Source organism: Phasianus colchicus, chromosome 11 (genome assembly GCF_987193195.1).
Source record: "Phasianus colchicus chromosome 11, bPhaCol1.hap1.1, whole genome shotgun sequence".
NCBI classification, from domain to species: Eukaryota; Metazoa; Chordata; class Aves; order Galliformes; family Phasianidae; genus Phasianus; species Phasianus colchicus.
In genome coordinates this window covers 4160240-4181765 of record NC_143446.1, presented here as the reverse complement: position 1 = coordinate 4181765, position 21526 = coordinate 4160240, and the positions used below count along the sequence as shown (strand labels likewise).

The 21526-nt window shown below is 46.3% G+C and overlaps 2 protein-coding genes across 5 annotated transcripts; one reads left to right on the top strand and one right to left on the bottom strand.

Moving 5' to 3' along the window:
- Positions 1 to 3665: 3665 nt before the first annotated feature.
- Positions 3666 to 4647, bottom strand: LOC116239252 (protein BTG1-like). Its single transcript, XM_031609319.2, has 2 exons — positions 4466 to 4647; positions 3666 to 4389 (listed from the first exon to the last, which is right to left on the bottom strand). Exons 1-2 carry the CDS (start codon positions 4581 to 4583, stop codon positions 4040 to 4042), a joined length of 468 nt encoding a protein of 155 aa, XP_031465179.1. The 5' UTR covers positions 4584 to 4647; the 3' UTR covers positions 3666 to 4039.
- Positions 4648 to 6714: 2067 nt separating this feature from the next.
- On the top strand, positions 6715 to 20837 carry ATRIP (ATR interacting protein). 4 transcript variants are annotated; one of them, XM_031609368.2, is made up of 13 exons: positions 6715 to 7057; positions 7134 to 7219; positions 8011 to 8181; positions 8825 to 8940; positions 9253 to 9413; positions 10449 to 10544; positions 11277 to 11442; positions 12553 to 13272; positions 13978 to 14120; positions 14454 to 14545; positions 15114 to 15197; positions 15437 to 15686; positions 16597 to 20837. In XM_031609368.2, the coding sequence occupies exons 1-13, from the start codon at positions 6742 to 6744 to the stop codon at positions 16656 to 16658; spliced, it is 2463 nt and encodes an 820-aa protein (XP_031465228.2). In that variant the 5' UTR covers positions 6715 to 6741; the 3' UTR covers positions 16659 to 20837. The 4 variants fall into 4 exon arrangements, 3 of the variants coding, with proteins under 3 accessions (XP_031465228.2, XP_031465218.2, XP_090004151.1); XM_031609358.2 differs by having other exon boundaries at positions 9250 to 9413; XR_016470062.1 differs by lacking the exon at positions 6715 to 7057 and having other exon boundaries at positions 7115 to 7219; positions 16597 to 17947; positions 18255 to 20837.
- Positions 20838 to 21526: the final 689 nt, after the last annotated feature.

Below are 21526 nucleotides of genomic sequence, written 5' to 3'. Positions count from 1 at the left end.
TAAATTAAATCCCCAACAAGACCACAAGTAAAATAGGTGGGCCCAATACTCACAGCATCAAAACTATCAAGAACAGTTCTGGAAACAAGAAAAGATAATTTAAGAAGCAAGTACACCAACAGAAGGAGCAAAACATGAAGCCAGCAGACGTGGATTCTCAAGTAACAAAACCTGAAGAGAGCCAGCAGATGACAGGAGAAATCCATGGTTAAAACAAGAAAGAATAAATAGCTGTGCAAAAAGCAATGACCTCTTAATGTATGCCATCAACTAAAATCATTCTAGTGCTAAGATAAGGACAGTAAAGTTGCTGAAACAAGGCAAACAAATCTTGCCTATCTCTATTTGATAATTCCTGCTTTGCGGGGATGAGGAGATGCTTCCAGTATTCCAAGCAGGTAATACTGAGATCACGTTCAGAATTTTGTAAGGAAAAGCATAGTAACGAAAAGAGACAAACACTGAAGAAAATGTAGGATAGCAGTGGGACCCTGACGGCAATTCCTGATGAGTTTTGGGATAACCAGGTAATTGCTCATGAGTAGGTGTCCTAAGATAAAATAATAACTAATAATTGCAGGAGAGTTAGATGGGTTTAATATAGTCCTAATTCACTTCATGATAAGGATCTTTATTAGAAGTAAAGCAACGTCATTAATAGCAGTGAGCAGTGTTCTACAAAAGAGCTAACCTGTCCAAAGGCCGTTCTGTGCTGACCACATCAGGACACGCTGCTGAGGCTCTCTAAGGTGCTCCACCTAACAAACAGCATTCTAAGCCAAAGACACACAGCAAAGAACACGTCGTGTGAATTCAGCGAGGTTAAGCAGAAGATGTCGTAGTTAACGATTACATCAGCACTGCGTCTGAATTAATCTGTTGTTCTCAGTGAAGTGAAAAAACCGCAGTAAGGTCAGTGCTGATGGAATGGCAGAGGATGGGAGGAGCAGTGGGTTCGGATCCGCGGCACTCGGTTCTTGGGACAGCGTTCAGGCACGTATGAAAAAATGAAGGAGCTTGCAGAAAGCAAACAGACACCCTTACTGCTCAGCCCTTCCAGCTCATAGCTCTGCACCGCTCTGTTCCTTCGCTGAGATGGGGAGCCAGCTGTGTGATGTGCAGCAAGCAAGTGGCAAGGTGACATCAGCTAACAGGACCTTCTGTCTGATATGGGCTTTGCTGTGTAGTTCACAAGGACAAAGATTATTTATCCATCTTTGCAGCAAGGCAGTCTTTTGCAGAAACAGACAAATGTATACTTGGTCATGTGTAAACGTTCTTTCCTTTAGCTTTACTTACCCAGCAGGTAACTCATCTTCCTACAAGCAGGCGTGGCAACATATGATTCCCCATACACTTCTACTGCTCCAAGAAGGCTGGCATACATTAATTCTCCCTACGGAACCCAAAACCTTCTCTTCTAAATCACATCTGGGCAGATGTGGTCAGCCTTGTGCAAGAACTGTTACCATGTTAAGTATTTTGTATTGTGCTGTCGCAACAAGTAAGCCAAACCCCTTGCTTTCTAAGGCAAACACACTAAGGTTACCTTCTTCATCTAAACAGCCCCCTTGGCTTTCTACCAAGAGCTGCATTCCACCAGAAAAGCCTTTCTTTGTGCTGTTGGGAGCTCTCTGATGTGATTTGAAAGCAGTGGAATGTACTTCTAGATGTCACAAGCTCTTTACAATGTATTTGCTTGCAGCTCTTGCTTTGGTGCGATTGCTCTGAACCTCCCAGTCCCCTTCACCCAATGGGCTACAGAGCAGATTAAGTTTATGCAACTGAACTTGAATTACACTGACAAAAATGTCCTTTTTAATGATTAGCACCAAACCTGCAGAGCAGGTTCAAGTACAGGGGTACCAGAGACAAGACACTACACACAGTGTGTGAAATATCCCACTGAACATAGTAGGATTAACAAATCCTTACAAAAGCAAAAGAATGCACATGGCTGGATTCATCTTACACAGCAGGCAAGAAAAGAAAAAGCTACCATATCCTCCTTTGTGTCTGCCCAACCACATCCAGCACGTAGAAACCATGCCCAGCTCCCAGTTCACCTCTAACAACTGCCTCAAACACTTCCTGCTGTGTAAGAGCTGCTGTTAAAGGAGTGGGCAGCACGGAGCATTGTCCTCCAAATGGCACTTACCCACAGAGGGCAGCTCTCTGCTCCAGATTTGAAGTTACTCTGTTCAATTAGCAATTAATGCATCAAATTTGACCCCTAGAGGTCCTGAGGAAATAAATATTCAGTGCAGGCAAATCAATCAGGAACAGAGGTGAAGCTTAGTAAGAAAATCAGACAGTGTTACAAGAAATGATTTTTCAATCTGGTATTACTCAAGGCAGTTTGCTGCAAGGCCTTGAACATCCATTTCTTAGTAAAAGTAACCCAGACATTCATTTCCTGGAGTGACAGGCTAGGAACAAAATTGATTTTTACGAAGTTTTGCTTACTAAGAACATGGCACTATGCATTTCATTCAGATTAAACAGAGCCTACCAGCCAAGCCTGCCTCCAAAACAATGGGGCAAGCAGTAATCGAGGCAAAGAGCAACCAATAAGCCACAGCTTTCTCTAATGCAAAGAGAAAACCTCTTTATGCAGCCCAGGATTCTACCCTTCCCAGGCTGCCCAGACTTGCCCCCTCTCTGTATGCTTTACCACGTTATTGACATAGCACAAGATGGTTTTTGCTGACAGATGAACATGAGACAAAGCTCCCTTTCATCAAGTACCCAGCTCAGCTCAGACAGCAGGCTTCCAGAAGTGCAGTCTGCCACTGCTACCTTACAAACCATGGCTTCTGACACAGCACAGCCATAGAATCGGATCCTTCACTGGACTACCAAGTCATCGCATAAATCAGAAACACACTTTTGTTGTTGTAGTGAACACACTGCTTCTGATTCTGATTTTACTAAACTTCAAATCCAAGCTGACAGATGGACAATTCCAAGCTGCTGTAAGGAACAGCAGTTCCTTACCTCCCAGCAAACCAGGGACAGGCAAATGACACACAGCCTTTCGCTCCAGCTCCCTACGTGGGTTTAAGTCACTGTTTTAAACACAAACTCAACGAATCCAAAAACACTTCTGCAGCAGATCAAGTGTTAAAGCATACTTCTGCTTCCATTCCGTTTCATCCAGCACACAGTGAACCACACAGCCCTGCTCAGGAACACTGCTAAGCAAGCTTTACCAGTGCTAAACATGTTGTAGCGAGCTGAAATAAAGGTGAATATGCAGAGCTTCACCCTGCTAAAGGTGCGGTACCTGCAATGACATAAAGAGCTATGGAAAGCTTTGAGAGCAGTGTCCCAAAAGGAAAACAAGAAAAATGACAGAACAGAGACCAGACAATAAAAAACAAGTCGAAAGCACTTTGAGCAAGTCTTTATTATTCTACTTCGCTAACTAGAAATAAGATAGACAAATTCCCCAACCCCTTCTGTCAGAACGTCGGGGCACGATGAAACCCGGCTCCCAAATAAACACATGCTTTGAAAAAGGTAAAAAATACTTCTGTGATTTGTGCCCTGCAGCCAAACTTGAATGACCCTGAGAAAAGTCTGTGCAGACAAGTCAGTGGAGATCGATGTGCAGCTCGCTGCTTCCGCTGAAATCCCCTTTGTGTTATTGCTTTCAAATTGAGTTTGTTTTTCTGTTGTTTTTTTTTTTTTTTTCCAAACAAAGTGTTAATCTTGACTAAAATCCACCATGAAGTGCTACAACGTCGCTTTTTATTACAAATACCAGAATTTCCTCGAAAATATAAATGTGTAAAACAATCAACCGGCTGTACAGTGCATTTACAGTACATGATCCAGAGTAACAGGCAGATTGAAGAACTGCTTTACACGTTAGCCCTTGGCCACACAGGATTGGCAGTACGATTACAACTCCAATGATACAGGGTGAAAAGCTACCGCTGCTACCAATAAAATAAAAAAGAGTCAAGAGCTCAGTTACAATTAAGTTTATCACAGAACTGGGATACATACATAACTGTACAAGGAACAGTAACTTCTAACTAGAAACTGTCATCATGTTGTAGCTCTCGGACGGGCTGGACCGGCCGGTTCTCCACTTCTTACAGCTGCTCCTGCTCTCCAGGGCTTTGCTCGCCTTCGCCCCGGGCTGCGGGCTTTCGTAGAGGACGCAGATAGAGCCGTCCTCGCCTATCCGATAGGACACCTCGAAAGGGTCGACCCAAAGAGTCAATTCGCTGGGCAAGAGCTGGAAGAGTCTCTCGTGGCTCAGTCCGATCATCGCCGCCGCCTTGCCGATCAGCGGGTCCATCTGATGGTTGATCCTGATGCACCGGTACCCGGAGCCCTTGGTCGGCGCCGTGGGGAACCAGTGGTGTTTGTAGTGCTCTGCGGGAGGGAACAAAGAGCAGCGTTAGCACCGCCGCCGCGCCGCGGACACGGAGCGGGCCGGGCCGCCGCTCACCGCGCAGCGCCTCCTGCAGGCACTCCCGGAAGCACCGCAGCTGCTCCTCGCCGATACCGCCGGCGGCCCGCAGGAGGCGGGTGACGAACGCCGCAGCCGTGGAGGTCTCGGTTCTCATGGCCGCTCGGCCGCCGCTCGCCGCCGCTCCGGCCCCGGCCCGCCGCTAGCGCCGCCGCGCCGCTCCGCCCGGCCCGCCGCTCCGGCCAATGGCGGCGTCGCGCAGCAGCGCGTCACAACGACGCGGCCCGCCCCGCGCCCCTCCGCCGCCGCCGAGCCCGGTCCCCATTGGCCGCGGCGGGCGCGGGGCGGGGCTTACGGGCGGCCGCGCGCGGCCATTGGGCGGCCGCGGAGACGGGCCGTGTTTGTTTTGCTGGCGGAGGGGCGGGGCCCGGCCGCCGATTGGTCGGAGCGGGAAGGGCGGGAGCGGGCGAGGCGCGCCGCCGCGTGGATCTCCCGGCTCCGGCACCGCTCCGCCCCGCCGCCTGCCTCTCGTGTGGGATCTCGTCCTTCTTACGTCTCAAAACACGGACGTGGTCTGTGAATCTCCAGCCGAAATGCTTCTTCACTGAAGCACAACGGAAGTCATCAGTAAGGGCGATGCAAGAAAACGGCCGATGTGGGGAAAGGGGGGAAATTACGTTACGCTTGTTTGTTTTCTTTCCAAGTCTGCTTACCTGCAAGTGGTCGGCATGCTTGGAAACGTGCGAGAGTTAAGCTTCTAAGCTTTTAGGAAGGGGCTGCAGATGTAGCCAAGATTTCCTAAGCCTACCCAAAGGTTCCTCCGTAGTCCAATGCCTCAACGTCACCACTTTTGTTATCCTTAAAATGCCATCTGCAAGCAATTCCTCCAACTGCTTTTTCCCAAGAAGAGCAATGAAGGTCAGGATCTGCTCCCCAGCGCTGCCTGCAGCTGGAACCACGCGTTCTGAACGACAAGGTTTTAGGAAAGTTCATTCCATCCCCATCCTTTTTTTTTTCTTCCTCGTCTCATTTAAATATATACTCTCTTTTTACCACCTTTGTCTTAAACTCACCCTGGCGTACACACACACACACACACACACACACACACACACTGCACGCCTGAATCCTTCTCAACTCCTTCTTGCTTGTCAGTTTGAGGACACCAGCTCAGCTCCAGCAGCGAGCTGCAAAAGCCATGGGAGTTAATGGGATGCCTCTGAAAAAAGTTAGATCTACTTTTACTGCTGCTTTAAGTTATTTACAGCAAGTTTCCCCCAGCCTCCAAAACTCCTGTCCCTCTAACCTAGGGGTCAGAAGTCACTGAGGCTGTAATTTGAAATCCAAACCCACCCAGCCAGAGAAGAGCAGTGCAGGAGAACAGCCCATAGGAGATCACATCTCATCCCACATTGGAGGAGCTCGCAGGGGAACTGCCATCACCTGCATTAGCAGGACAGACAGTTTGCTCATTAAACATGAGTCACTGCAGAGCCATTTTCCAGCCTGACCAAGGAGACTTTTATCCAACAGAAGAGGAAGATTTGTATTTCACCTCTTTTCAAGAAAGAGAGCGGATTTCCACACTTCCTTTTACTTCCATCACAACTGTCAGCTCCAGACACCTCTTCTAATCAAGCAGCAGCCCTGCGTCAGGACACTGCAGTGCAGTTTGCATTTCAGTCTCGATTTGGAAAAAAAGCACGAAAATTAACTGTGCTGGTAGTTGGACGTAGCAGTCATCCATCCAACTACTTCAGTTTTACTGAATCGGAACACAAACTCCACTTCTCCAGGCTCAGAGGCTCCACCTGGGCGATCCAGGTGTGCGTTCTACGTTTCAATGCACTTTTCTGCAAGATTCCTGCAGCAGAGAGTCGAGGAACCGAACAACAGGAACAAGTGCTTTAGGACTACCAAATATAGACTCTTCTTGCACAGAGAACACGCCGCAGCTCGTCCCAGCGGGCCATGGCGCGCTATGACGTCACCTGGCGTCAGCGTGACGTCACCGCTCCCCTCCCGCCCCCCCCCCCCCGAGGAGAGCAGCGCTGCCACCGCCCCGGGCCGCCGCTCTCACGTCTGCCCGTCCAATCAGCGAGCCGCTCACAGCGCGAGTCGCGGCGACCAATGGCGGGGGCGCTTGCAGCCGGCGGTTTTGCGCCGGCGTCGGGATTGACCCTCGGGGGCCGCCGTAGGCGCGGCCGCCCATTGGCCGGGGAGGAGGGCAGCCCTCCGCCGATTGGCCGCGGCTGGGCGCGCGGGCTTCCGGCCGACGGGGCCGCGGGGCGGTGCGGAGCCGAGCGGCTCTCGGCATGGCCGCCCAGCCGCCGCTCGGGCCGCGAAAACGGAGCGGTCCCGCGCTGTGCGGGGCGGGCTGGCCGCGGGGCACCGCTCCCGCCGCCGCGCTGGGGAACGGCTTCCCGCCCAGCAAACGCCCCAAGGGGCCGGCGGGGGTCGGAGCGGCGGCGGAAGAAGACCCCTTCGGGGACAACGACGACTTCACGGCGGACGACCTGGAGGAGATCGACACGATCGCTTCGCAGGCGCTGACGCAGGACGCCGCCTTACGCGACCCGGCCCCGGCGAGCCGCCCGCACGGCGCCTGGAGCAGCGCCGCGGAGCCCGGAGGTCAGCGCGGGGCGGTGGGGGGCCGGCACGACTATCGCGATAGCGAGACCACAGCTCTCCCGTTCTCTCTCCGCAGCGGGCGGCGGTGCGGACGGCGCTCAGCTGCGAGGGGCGTTCCAGCTGCAGGTGCTGCAGGCACAGCACGAGGACGCCCGGCGGAAGGTCAGCGCCGCCCCGCTCCTCTGTGGAGCCCGGGGGCGGGGATCCGGTCCTGCTTCTGATCCGGGTGGTTCGGAATCCGAGCGTGCAGTGTATGCAAAGAGTCCTAATGGAAACGGCTCCGGGGGCGTCCGAAGGGAGCGGTGTTTTGTGCCCCGGGCATTTCGGATAAGCAAATGCTGATCTGTCAGTTTTTGTCTTTCCTGTCAAACCCGCTCCCCTCTGTCCTGTGCGGCTGCTCTGTGTCCCTTAACGATTTGAAAAAGTGCGTTTAATGGGACGGTGTTACTGTGCCGTATGGAAAGGCACCGCTTACACCACACAGTTGTAGAATCGTGGCCTTAAAGGCCATCAGGTCCAGCCCTCTGCAGTGCACAGGGGCGCCCACAGCTCTATCTGTGCTCAGAGCCTCCCAGCCTAAGCTGGGTGTCTGCAAAGATGGGGCATCACCACCTCTCTGAGCAACCTGTGCCACTGCCTCGTGATCCTCACTGTAATAATTTCTTCCTTATGTCCAATCTAAACCTCCCCTCCTTCAGTTGGAAACTGTTTCCCTGAAAGAAAGGGGTGACAGCAGTGCAGAAAAGCCCTGACAATCTCTGACAGACAGCAAAACACTATAATTCTATTAGAGAAAGTCACAGAGCCTGATTTAATCAGGAAAAAAAAATAGAAGCCACACTGCAGGATTTCTAAAGTGGGCTATAGCAACACACCCAACCTTTGAGCTTGTAGAGAGCGATACGGGTACTTCTGGCTGAATGCACTGCTTAATGGAGTTCTTCTCTTCGCAGCTGAAAGAAATGCAGGATGAAATTCTTAGTAAAAATGGGGAAATCAGAATGTTGCGTGACTCAATGCAGCAGATGGAGCACACGATGGAGGAGCAGAAAAGATCGTATGTGCTGTTGGAACAGCAACAATCTCAGGCCCTTGGTGAAAAAGAGAGAGAGTTCTCCAAAAAGGTTTGTAGCTCTGTCGGTCACCTCCGCACCACACACAGAAAGAAGCTCACAGTGTGACTTCAGTGCTGCCTTGGTCTGTTCAGTCAAAGAAGAAATATCTGTGTGACACTTCTGAGTGTGCCTTTGTTTTGTTATGCAGAAGAAAACCTTTACAAGAACCTGACAGGGCACTTCTTCTGCCAAAATAAGAGCGAGGCTAAGATGGCAGGTTTTTGTTTGCTTGCTTTCTTTAGCAGTCCCCGGAACATTACAATTGGAAATAGAATTGTACATTACATACAATTGTGAAATGGAAAATGAGACAGAACGTGCTGTGTGACTCTGATCAGATTGCTGTTCCTGTTGCAGTCATCTTTGTGAGAGCCCTGAAGAGGACAGTGGCTGCTTTTGTGCTGTTAATGGCCTCGCTGTGCTCACGCTCTTGTGGCACTTGGTCTGTCTTGCCAAGTCATTGCTTCTTGCCTGACCCTGGGCACTTGGTTCTAAGATAGTATTAATTGGATTAGCATAAAAATGGAGAACTTGTACAGAGATCGCAGTAAGTAGCCTGCAACCTTGAAATCTTACAGAAATTTGCATTGCTTTGCAGTTGGAACAACTTACCTGTTCTGTAACAGTAAAACGATCTCATTAATTCTTTCAGTTGCTGTCACTGCAATCGGAGTTGCAGTTCAAAGATGCAGAAATGAATGAATTAAGAACACGACTTCAGAACTGTGAAAGAAATAAACACTTCACTCAAACGGTTGTGCCACAAAGGTATGTCTGGGTTTTGGAAAATAATCTGTGTTCCTTTTCATGCACGCTGGAATTAGTGCACAGGTTTCCTTTCTCTGTGTAACTCTTAGGTCTGTTTCCTTGAGAAAATACAACCAAAACCATTCTGTTGAGCTAAACAGATCCTTCTGTGACAGAAATGCAGGGGGTGTAGAGTGAAGTACCTCTGAAACATCAGTACTAAGAAAGCTATTAAATAGATCCGTGTTGTTTAATAAAACGCTCCCAAAAAAGATATTGATTCATTAAAGCTGGAGGGGTATTTGTTGGTGTTTTGTTTGTTTTTTTTAGTAGCCCTAAAAAGAATTTTGCAGTGCAGATGAAGTCAGAAGGGTGTCCTCCACAGCCTGGAAAAAGGTCTTTTCCTACAAAAGAGTCTTTCAATGCTGAAACCACTGTCAGACCCTCTTCTTCTTCAGGAACTTGTTTTGCACAGACAGTTTCCAGCAAGGAAGGTAAACATGTATACAACTTGCAGTATCTTTAGCTGCTTGTGAACGTTCTGCCTCATACAGATTTTTGCCCTGTGTGACCCAGCAATTCCAGTAAGGTCAGCACAGGAACAAGAGTGGTTCTTTTAGTATGACACTGCTTATGTTCCATATAGCTCCACCTCAGGTTTGCAGGAGGATCACTTTGCAGTGAGGTAAATGCCAGGGGAGCTGGGTGAAATGTCTGCTGGCTCTCAAGAGAAATTTTCATTTATTATGAGATGAGCTGCAATGTCCAAACTGTTATCTGCTTTCCTCACTCAAGAAGGAACAGGAAATAATTTGCTTATTTGTTGAATAGGTCTACCAGTCAGCTAATGTGTTTTTTATACTCCTGAGGTTTGGGTTTTGATGATCGTTTTCTTTTTTTGGTATTTCATTTTAAATGATGCATATTTAGCCACGTTAAAGCGAGCAGCTGCAGGGCTTCACTCATGCCCTCCTCTGTGTGTTGAGCAGTAATTCTCACACAACTGTGTCTTTAAATTCATCGAGTAAAATCTAGGAAACACGTGTGTGCATTTACTGGTTGCTGTGATATGAAACAAAAATTGTTTTGTTTTGTTTTTTTTAATAGCAGCCAACTACTGTGTTGAGACAGTGGCACATTGCCAGTGGGAAATAATGGGAGAAACTGGGAGGTGTTCCTGCCTATAGCAAAGGGTTGGAACCAGATGATCTGAAAGGTCCCTTCCAACCCAAACCAGTCTGTGATTGTATGATCTTTACTGGAGGCTGATGGAACATCTGAGACCTTTCTGTCAGCTACAATATTCAGTCAGAAGCAGTGTTGGGCAGCGTGTAACAGCAGCCTTAAAAGAGTTCCTGTAATTACTTTTTCAACTCAGTAGAATTTGACACTGCTGAGTATTTTATATGGCCTGTGGTCTGTGTTCTTACTGCACAACAGCTAAGGCTAATTGAAGGAGTGTAGGTGACAGATACAGATGTATAAGCAATTATTTCTTGTATTTGAAACTTAATTACTGTTTGCTTTAGATAGTAAGATGCCCCATCCTGAGCAGTTATCCATAAAACAAGAAGCAATGGGAAAGAATGGTTCTTGCAATTCTGCACCTCGCCGAAACATTCAAGGTAATGTATTTCTGGTAATACAGAAATAATAAGCATAAAAAAGTAGATGAGCATTTCTGAGGAGCGATTAAGATGCCCTTAGTTGCTCTCATGCTGAGGAGCATGCTATGTGCAGTACCACTGCATGCATTCCTGGCTGGGCAGTTAGTTGCTCTTAGCTTTGGTTTTGCACTGAAACTTTTCAGCTTCTATTATCATTTATCCCTGCAGCACTGGGATATTGTTACTCTGTTTAAGAAGAACATTGTTTGCCTGGGTTTTGCTTTTCGAAAGGGTATGGACCAAGATGTAGATTGAGAGGCATCTTCCAGGCTTGGCTGTATTAAGATACAGTGCTGTCTGTTGTGAAGAGAGCAGGAAAAATGTGCATTTCTTGTTTCTGAAAGTGAAAAGAGGACATCAGTGCTTATTTCCAGTTCAGAATTGCATCACATGGTTTTAATGTTCAGACGGGAACATGGAGGTCATGGCAACAGGATGTCTGCGTTGTGATGATCACTTGGATTGAGATGTTTTGCTTATAAAGGGACTGTAGTTAAAATCTCTTTCCATATACCTTGATCCACATTTAAATTGTGATCTGTAAGATTTTGAGAACCGATGAATTTATTATTTTCTTCCTGTATTCTGTCTTGTAAGAGAAAGGAAAATTGATGATGGAAAAAATGATCTTTGAGGTTGAGAGCACTATTGGTGAGGTAAACCTTTTGAAATATTTTGTTGTTGTTGCAGAGGATGGAAAAGCCACTCCAAAGACAATCTCTCCAGGTTCTGCCTTACTGAGTGCACTGCTGAAGCAGCCCCTTGTCTCTGGGTCCCTGCTGGGACTTTGCCATCTTCTCAGCAGCAGTGCTGAGGCTCTGCCAGGAGCTGTGCTGCAGCCCGACCTTCTGGAGACGTAAGGACTGTTGAATTGCATCTGATGTGTTCCCAGGATAGTGGAATACTCTGTGAGAAAGGCATTCTGTGTGGGACACAGAACTCCTTGTGTTCGGTGCCTTTTGGCTGAGTGCATTTAAGGCAAAACTTGGAACATCATTCTGCATCTTTGGTCATCTGTCTTTGGTTATTGTAGGTACTGAAATCAGGAGAAACACTAAATTGGAAACTAGATTAATTATATATTAGGGGAAGGCACAGAAGTTAGGGAAACTTGGAAGTGATTACAAGCGACTGCTGCCCTCATCTTTTTAAGGATATGTTTTATATATGTGTATATATTTATTATATATATATGCATATATATATATATGTATCCTAAAATCTAAATCAGTGCTGTATTTAAATATGAAATTGAATATAAAATTAACTGCCTTGAAACTAATTCAAAGATCATTTATTCATCAGATCTTTGTTGTTACTTGTTTGATGGCTCTTTTGTTGAGAGCCCTTTGTTTTGCATTTAACATTTCCTTAGGCTTGTAGGCTAACTAACAATTGTTGAATTCAGTAGGATAGTTTGGAAAGGAATTAGTTGCTCACAAAACTTGGGTTATATCCTCTGTATTTTATAAGAGAGTGCACATCATGGTAACTTTTAACTATTTTCCTGCACCTGTTGGCTTAGGAAAACTTCTAATAAAGGTTTTTTTGGTGCGGTCTTCTCATCTGCTCAGCCTGTTTTACTGCTTAATAAGAGTGTAACCGACGATGCTTGCTGTCACTGTATTTCTTGATTATTATACAGGAGATGAATGCATTAAACACTTAATTTAACTACTGCATTTCTCTCCTTAAAGAACTAGACTTTATCTCATGAAATACCTTTGCTTTTCTGACACTCTGTTAGTAGTTCCAGTGCTCTGTGGTGTTAATAGCATGGCTCGTGCCTCACTGCCCTTCCATTTTATGCAGGCAGCATACCTGCATTTGGCCTCTGTAGCTGCAGTTTGAGAATAGACATCCCAGGCCTTACTATTATTTGATTCAGAGTACGAATAACTACATTTTCAGCTCTATTCCCTACCTTTTCTTTCGCTGAAGTATTTTCCTCCTTTTGTCTGGGTAGGCAGCCCACACAGATGCCTGGCACCAGGACGGCCCCGGAAGAAGTTGCTCCTCTTGTGTCCCTGCAAGAAGCTCAGAAACTTGCAGTAACAGGACTGAACTTGATAGCTATGGATGAAGGGCCATCCGAAGGGAGCTCAGCAGGAAGTGGGAGTGAGGTCTTGTATTTGAAACGCTGCAAGATCCGAGGAGCTGTGCATCTCCTGCCCTTGGTGGAACACCACATTGGTGCATACTGTCGAGCGGTACAATCAGCAGACAAGTCAATAAATGCTTCTTGTGGGAACCATTCAGTTGTTTCTTCCAGAACCAACACAAGTAAGGTGTCGAGTAAGGAGGACTTCAGGTTGTCTCTTGAAGAAACAACAGTTCTGTCGCTAGGTATTCTTTATTATTTGGCATTTTATAGCTGGGACGTTGTCCACATATTGCTGTCTAACGAGATGGAAGAAAGTTCTGCTGTTGGAGAAGAACAGATTTCCAAGACGGACAAAAATGCACTGTGTGATAATAAAGAAGATGGCAGGACACAAGGAGGGCTGCCTGAGGCTCCACAAGATGCTGATAGTAACGTTCAAGCACAACATTCTTTGTTCAAAAAGCTGCTCCAGGTTTTAGCTTTTTCTGCCACAGCAGGCTCCCAGATGGATAGCATCCTGCAGCAAAGCCTGAAAGTTCTGGTAAAACTAGCTGAAAACTCAACGATGGACTTGCTAATGAAGTAAGTCAGTAATAGTTTTACAGTGATTTCAGGCTCTTTGTTGTGTAGCAGTTTTCACTGTTGAAAATAATTTGTGCAGGTGGCAGTAGAAGCTGTGACACCTATGGGAGAATGTCACGTTTCTTGGCTCACCTTTGGGATGCAGTGGAGGATCTGCCCACTGCCTTGGCTGCTAATGAATGTGATAATTGCCCCAGCTCTATAGTAAGATCTGCTTATCATGCATTTACGTGAAGCAGATGCTTTTGGCTCCTTGCATGGCTGTCATTTTGAAGTGAGAAGGCTTCTTCAGTCATGTGGTTGATCATTTTTTTAATTTGAATTGCTGGGAGATGCATAAGGAATGAAAGCACAAGGCTTCCTGGTTTACTTATTTATTCTATTTCTACTCTATATTATAATGTTTATAATTCTCATATTCTATTTATTAGTACATGAAATATAATGTTTGTTTATTCTTGTGGATGAAATGCCACTCCTGAAAGTGTGATCTTTGCTCGCTAACGATCTAATGCATGGAGCCATCGTATGAACTGCAGGCTGCCTGCAACTCGTAACAGCATATGTTTTTCAGCTTACTTTATTTCTGGTGTGTAAGTGGAGCTTGTGTTTTGAATGGCTTGAAAAGGTGTGAGTTATGAAGCAGTGAATTACTTTCAACTTGTCAGTCGCTTCCCATTTCTAACTGGGATTTCTCTTTGGAAGTTTTCAGCACCTCCTGAGCCACCAGGTGCTGCTCCACTGCCTGTGCCCGGCGGTCCCTCTGCACGCAGTTCTTCTGACCGTGAAGCTGCTGTCCATACTTGCACAACACCACTTGCTGGTTGCTCAACTTTGTTCCCATTCAGGTACGAAATTGCTTCACGCAGAATTGTTATCAGATGAATATTAGCCTGACTAAAAGTCATACAAACAGGCTTTACTCTGAAGTCTTAACCCCCACAGCCCAGCCTGCTGCATTGCCTGCAAGCTTGTCCTTGTGCTGAGTTTCATTGTTGTTTGAAGAGCATTTCCTCTGGTGTGATCTATGTACACTCAGCACTTTGCATTTTTACTTTCCACACAAATACCTGTTGTATTAAGAGCTGTTGAGGAAAAAAGGAGTTCTGGGGAGTTGAAAGCTAAAAAATATCGCCAGAAATTGACTAGCTGTGAAAAGACCTGAGTTAACTCTCTTCCAGATAGCTGCCTTCTTCTTGCACTGTACATGTACATCACATCAAGACCGGACAAATCGGCCTCTGAGGTGCGTTGGCTGCAGCTGGAGCAAGAGGTAACACTGCCAGGTCCCACAGCTTATCTTGTTGAAGGGGTGGGAGGAGCAGGGCAGTGCCTGAAGCATCCAAAAAAGTTCTTCAGCTGTAACGGAAGCTGAAAGTTTGAGCTTCTGGTGTGGAATTACATCGGTTTCTACGAATCCTTGTTTGAAATTGAATCAGTAACTATTCTTCAAGATAACACCAGTCATAGCAGAGTGAAGTCACTGAAAAAGCACAAAGGCTCCTAGGATGGCTGCAAATGAATTCAAGACCGCAAATGTTGTTTTGCTTTTAGGTTGGTAGAGAGCAAGACCTGTGTACCATTTTGTTCCTGTAATTTACTTCCAAGCTGTATCTTTTGAGTTACTACACATGAAAGATAGCAACTGGAGATTTTTATTCTCTGCATTTAGTGAAGGGGTGGCAGGCAGTTAAGTTTTACAGCAAAGACTACACTAAGTAGTTTTGGTGGAGAAAAAAGATCAATCATTAATTGAAGTCTGTTTGATACTGTTTGAACAGTTTGATAGTTCTGCAGAAGCCTGGTACTCACTGTAATGCATCTGCATGTCTTTGGAACAGGCAGTCAGGCTCCTGACCCGGTGTGTGCGGTTCTCCAGCCCAACAGTTTTACCCCCTGCTGCACACTGCCAGTGTAATCTGGAGGTATGTCACTGTAGCTACTGAATTTCTTCTGCTGAAACTGTAAGAGTACCCCTAGCAATGCTGGAGTAGCCTCTTATCCTTTTTCAGCTACCGTACTTCAAAGTCTGCCTTCTGGAAAGTTTGATTTTGCTTTCTAGCATCTGATATCTGAACAGTGACTAATGCAGTTCACAATGCAATGCATTTTCTTCTGCTGTGATTTCAGTTTGGGTATTCAGTCTCTTTTTTTCCTCTGGCAGGTGGTTAAGGCACTAATAATAATGTTACACAGACAGTGGACAAAGATTAGAAGATTTGAGAGCAGCTTGTGTGCACATAAGGAGCAAGTCATTCAGTTTCTAAGGGACGCTGTTTTACTCTTACACAGCCTATCTCAGAAAGACAAACTGTTTCATGAACACTGTTTGGAAGTACTCCATCAGTATGACCAAGCTATGCCAGGCATTAGAGCCATCCTCAGAAAAACTGAAAAACTGAGTGCCTATGAAGGTAAATCGAGTCACATTGCAGTGTTGTGTTGTGGTTTTGGTTTTTTTCCTCCCTAACACATAAATAAAATACCACTTCTGTCCCATTCTCATTTAACTGCAGAGTCACTAAGGTTGGGAAAGGCCTTTGGGATGATTAAGTCCAACCATCTTCCTACCACCACTACTGCTCACGTCCCTCTACGTCACATCCCCACTGTTCTTGAACACTTCCAGGGACAGTGACACCCCCAGGTCCCTGAGCAGCCTGTTCCTAATATCTAATAGTTAATAGTCCTAATAACTAACCCTAATAACTACTGTCTACCAACCATGGATGTTTTGTTGATTTGACCTAAGAGGGTACTCCACAGTCTTAGTGTTTCTCAAACTTCATTACACAGAACCACTAGTTTTCTCTCCATAGAAATATGTCCCTACTATCTGATCAAACAAAATCCTATGCCCCAGCTCCTTGCAGAACAATAATCTTTGCTGTATGTTGCCATGTTTAACAATATTCCAAGTCTCCCATTAACATTACACTTTCCCCTAACAGCTGTTTTTTCCCTTGCATCCCTAACATCTTCCTTCATCTTCCTTCTATCCGTCCATGTCCCCCACAATTCCAAAAGCTCCTCTAGCTCATGTAGCATCAGAGCTTTCCCTTTGCTTTGCACACATGCTGTGTCTGTTTCCTGCAGAGCTGATCTGGTGCTTCTCCCTGCACCTTGATGCCTCCTGGTGCCCACTGTACAACCTGTTGTATAGCACAGTGTCATTGTCCGAGGTAGCTGGCTCCTTGCTTTTTGCACTTGCTGTAGCATACTACAGGCAGCATGTTTTAAAATAAATCAGATTCCAGCTATTAATTTTATCATATACAAAAAACCTCTCTGAGATGTGCTTCTTGTTGTTTGTTGTTGTTGCAGAGCTGATTCTGGATGAATTGTATCCTCCTGAGCCAGAAGCAGAAGATCAGGACTCCAGTTAGCCAACATGTGGCAAGTGACTTCTGCCCATACTTCAGTCATCGTAATCACTGCCAGAGTAAATCTGATCTAAATCAGCAATTCTCCAAAGTGATAACTCAAAAGTTGCTCTCCAGTGCAGCACAACTAAAACACAATTCTTTGTTGCAGTTACTCTACCTAAGTGCTATCCAAATGTAGCAGAAAACAAGAAATTGTGATGTGAGGAAAAAAAATAATACTGCCATGTACTGTTTTGCTGTGCAAAACCACTGAAAGGATGAATGGTTCTGCTTATGAGCATCAACCTCCACGAAGCTGCTGTGAATGGAATGGAAACCTTGCTGTGCGTTCCCCATTTACTGTGACTACAGCTGCATTTATGATGCTGAACGTCCTGAGACGTTTGGGGTCACTGAGTTCCTATGCAAGTCTCGTGACAATATTTGTTGTTTCTTTTGTAGCTGTAACACTTCCTTGCTTGAATCCATAACCTTTGTGTTGAAATTAGTAAATTGTTTACTGTGACTTTTTGAAAAATAATGGCAGAAATAACTTGTGTTCAGCAGTTCCGTACTGAGCGAGGCATTCCTAAAAGGCCTGGACTCATCACCTGAGTTCACTCCTTTTTTCAGTTTCGTGAATGTGCTGAAAGTAGCACTGCTAAGATGCTCCACCCAAAGCTGCTAGGACTTAGAGAAGAACCAGGTGGCTGAAAGGAACGTTGTCTTACTGAGCAAAAGAGGTTTAGATCTCTGCAGAACAACTGTTTTCTGAGCTGTAGTATCCAGGTCTGTGCTGCAGTAGAATGAATGAGCAGCTGATTTCTAGGATATGGCACAAATGATTGGAGGAGTGACTGTTGCTGTGTTCTTTCAGTGTGTTACCAGCTATCATAGAGGGCTGCAGTTACCAGCTGAAACTTAGACCCTAAAACCAGAAGTGTGTAAGAGCTACTAAAAGAAGCCCATTGGTGTTTGTGGTGCAGCTATTGGGTGCCTTTAAAGAAGGAACTAACCCTTCTTTAGACCAACAGTGACCTTATATAGTGTTTATGGGGAAGTGAGAAATTAAGTACATAGCTGGTAAACTCAAAAACATCAATCCCAGCATTCAGTCACTTTGTTTTTATGTAGTTTGTACTTCCTTACAAAAAGGGAAACGTGTGTCACGTTTTTAGTGGTTGTGAAGGAAATTACTGCTTTGTATTCCTAGGTTTTGCAGTTAACAGGCTTCATATTAGCTGAGTAAATTGTGATGGCATCAATTCCTGCAGCAAGAGAAGAGGGACTCCTACCAAGACAGGTTGCAGGTAGGGCAGAATGAACACGGTTAGGTGTGCTTTTAGATTAGAGCTTAGTAGTGAGGCGATAAAGCAATAGTGAAGTCTATAAATTCCTGTTTTTGTCTGCTGTGTTACTAAACTAGCACTATACCTTCCTATACTTTCCTCTTCAGGATGTGGGAAGCACATGAGGACTGTGGGGCTGTGGAACACCACACACCTTCTCAGTGCCTCCGCCAGGGGCAGAGCAGTGGCAGGAGAGCAGGAGTGAGGGCATGGCTATAGGCACTGCGATGGAACTCTGACTGGTTCTCTTCACCTTCCTTTCCCTCAGGCACTCCCTGGGTAGGTCTGGATGTGCCCCAGAATTTCTTTTGCACCAAGAAGTCAGCCCTGCCCAAATCTTACAAGGCGTGGAGCAGAGACTGAGCTTTAGAAAAGGTCCTTCCAGGCAAAGCTGTCCTCCTCCCTGCAGCCCTCGTGGTCTGAGGGCAGCACAGCCTCCTGCAGCACTGATGCACAAGCGGCCTTCCTGCAGTGGCATCCAGAACGGGCCTGGCTCCAAGGACCGGAACGGAGAGCAGCAGTACTGCAGTGGGAGGTGGGCCCTCGGAAAATTGGGAAGCATCCAGTCCTCCAGTCTTAACCCAAAAAGGCCATGTGGTGCCCTGGCGTGCCTGGGCAGGGAGCCCTGCTCTGCATGCTGAACGTGCTCTTGGCCAGGCTCGTGCTTTTGAAGAGAGCTTTCCCAGAAACAGCTGTGCGGGAGCAACGGGTGCAGTAATCCAACATCTGCCCCCAGCCAGAGCTGCTTTGTTCCCTCCTCCTGCAGTGCAGCACAGGGATGGAGCGACTGGCAGGGGCTGCTGGGCGCTGTGAGGAAGCCTGCCTGTGAGATGCTGTGTCTGGCACTCAGCCCACTGGGAAGGGCAAACAGAGCTGTCCTGCTGAGATGCCATCATCACACCACCCCGGAGTGCAGCACCATCAGGTTTTAATTGCTCTCTGCTGTTCTCACCAACCGATTTCTACAAATCTAATTTGAGTGTGCGGAGGTAAGGTGGGTTTTAATCACTTCTGATAAAATGAACTGTTGGAGGAGTTTGGACTAAAAGGAGTTAAAGAATCCAAACTCGTTGAAGCAGTTCAAAGGTATAAAAACTGTTTGGAAAAAAAAATCCTGGCATCATCTCAAGGACAACTTGTAATAGGGATGTAATAGGGAGATGTGTATTACTGCTAAACTTCACATAAACGAGTGCTATCTGTGGAAAATGCAATAGGAAAATATCATGAATTATTCCCTTCAGGGCTGCCATGGCATTCTCCCTGCTTTGTGCTCTGGAGTGGAAGTTTGGAGGCTGTGAGAAAACCCAACCCTTATGCTTTTATGGGCAGAAGTAACGTCATGGAATTATGGGATGGAGCAATAGCTTCTAAAACCTGAAGTTAATGCTGCTAAGACAAAAGTGAAGCTGCTCGCTGTATGACCTCGAAGTAACGCAGCTCAGGTTGCTCTCATCAAACACTCCCTGAAGAAATCACAGCATAGCAGTTCTTGCAGGGACAGATGAACAAACAACATCTGGTTTCCATCTTGCCGGGACTCAAAACACATTTGTGAGAAAACAAGCTTTAATAGGTGAGGATGGCAAACAAAGCTCTGCCTGCAACATCTGCCCCAAACTGTGCAAACTCTTATAAATTAAAAACAAAAATAATCTGGAGGAGGCTCAGGGGAGTCCTCATCGTCCTCTATAGCTGCCTGAAAGGAGGTTGTAGGGAGGTGGGGGTCAGCCTCTTCTCCCAGGTAACAGTGATGGGATGAGAGAACGGCCTCGAGTTGCACCAGCAGAGCTCCCCATTGGATGTCAGGAAGAAGATCTTTGCTGAAAGAGCGGCTGGGCACTGGCACAGCTGCCTGGGGAGCCGGGGGAGTCAGCGTCCATGGAGGTGTTCCAGAGCCGTGGGGATGTGGCACTGAGGGACGTGGGCAGGTGGGGAGGTGGACGGTGGGACTTGGTGATCTTAGAGGTCTTTGCCAACCACAGAGATTCTGTGATTCCAAAATTCTTGGGATGAGGGCAAAAAATGTCAGTATGAAGTTGAGCAGGGGCAGTTAGCAATGACCTGAGCACCCTCCCCCCGCAGCAGGTTAATGCAGCTCATTTCAGAGACTGATCTTCAAAGTTTAAATTCTAATACTTGCAATTGAAATACTGTTTGGAGCAGCTGCTCCAATGGTAACCTGCTCTGGGAAACATCTCAAGGAGGCAGCTAGTTTATATGAGTTATAATATCACAACCACATAACTGCTGAGATTTCCCAGCAGAAAAAACACAGAACAGGAACGTGTGTTGGTGTGGTAAGGGCACAAATCGGGATATCAGAGGTGATTTCATACCTTGAACTGTTCTTCAGTGAAACACAAGAAGTGCATCACTCAAGAACGTATCAGCTTAGCACTGCTCTTCCTTCAGTTTTATTGTCCAGAACAGCAAACCTCTGCCATTCCACAGCCAGCAGGATGCTTCAGCCTTCCCAGAGCCAGAGCCTGGATCTGTTATCCAAGCAACAACTTTGTCAGACACCTTTCACCTTCAGCATTCCTTCCTACAGCGCTTACCTATGAGCTGATGCAGGTCTTGCAATGCATGCTTACTCCCAGTGAGGCCCAGCAGTCATCAGAGGACAAAAGCAGGCCCCAAGATGTTTGCTAAAGCAGACCTGACAAGCAATCAGACACGCCTAGATTTGACAATAGGTTTCCATACTTGAAAAAAACAGGATGTAATGGCTCGTTTGGCAAAAACTACTTCATTTTTCCCTTTCTGTGTGTCCAGCTCTTCCATCCAACCCTGCCATGGCTTTTAAGATGCACGCCAAGGTTTGTTCTGGAACAGTTTGGGCTGTAACATAAGGAGCTGCTGATTACAAGCTCTGGAAGCAAACAGCAGTGCTCCTCACCTAACTCTGGGCTCTCCAGTTTTTAGTTCAGCGTTTTGCTCTGCTATATGTTTTGCTTCAGGTTTAGGGGGTGAAGGTATCCGTTATGCACTCGGTGATTGTTAGAGGGAATCAGGACGTTTCAGACAAAGCAGCAGCTCTGCTCTCAGCCACGCACACCTTCCTGCAAACAGCACCAGGATGTCACCTCTCAGTTTCATCCGTATTGCACAGACGCAGCTACTAAATAATTTGTGGGAGAAGAAAAACAGCAAACCCCAACCCAAGCATCAGAAATAACTGCAGCTTACGGTTAGAATTAATGTTTAGAAATCACATCTGTTTTCTAGTTTAGGTTCAGATTTAGGTTTTTAGGGAGCATGTATTTTGGCTTCTGTCATTAATTAGCTAACAGAAATCCTGTTGAGAAAATGTGAAGTAAAAAAAATATAAATATATATATATATTTACATCCTTCTTAAGAAACTTAGCTAATGATTCAAGGCCACCACCAAGTACCAACCAATCCAGTACTACCTCGTGTCTCACCGAAAGCATCTCTGGCCTGCCCAAAGCAGGTGTTTTCAACTGAAGTCAGGATTAATGCTTTCAAAAGCATTTTTAAATGATCTAGAATACATAAAGCCATCAGCTACGAT

Coding starts and splice junctions, on each gene's coding strand:
- LOC116239252 (XM_031609319.2), bottom strand. CDS start 4,583: ATGAGAACCGAGACCTCCACGGCTGCGGCGTTCGTCACCCGCCTCCTG. Junction 4,390..4,465: donor CCTGCAGGAGGCGCTGCGCG/GTGAGCGGCGGC, acceptor TCCCTCCCGCAG/AGCACTACAAACACCACTGG.
- ATRIP (XM_031609358.2), top strand. CDS start 6,742: ATGGCCGCCCAGCCGCCGCTCGGGCCGCGAAAACGGAGCGGTCCCGCG. Junction 10,545..11,276: donor ACCTCGCCGAAACATTCAAG/GTAATGTATTTC, acceptor TTGTTGTTGCAG/AGGATGGAAAAGCCACTCCA. Junction 15,687..16,596: donor AAAACTGAGTGCCTATGAAG/GTAAATCGAGTC, acceptor TTGTTGTTGCAG/AGCTGATTCTGGATGAATTG.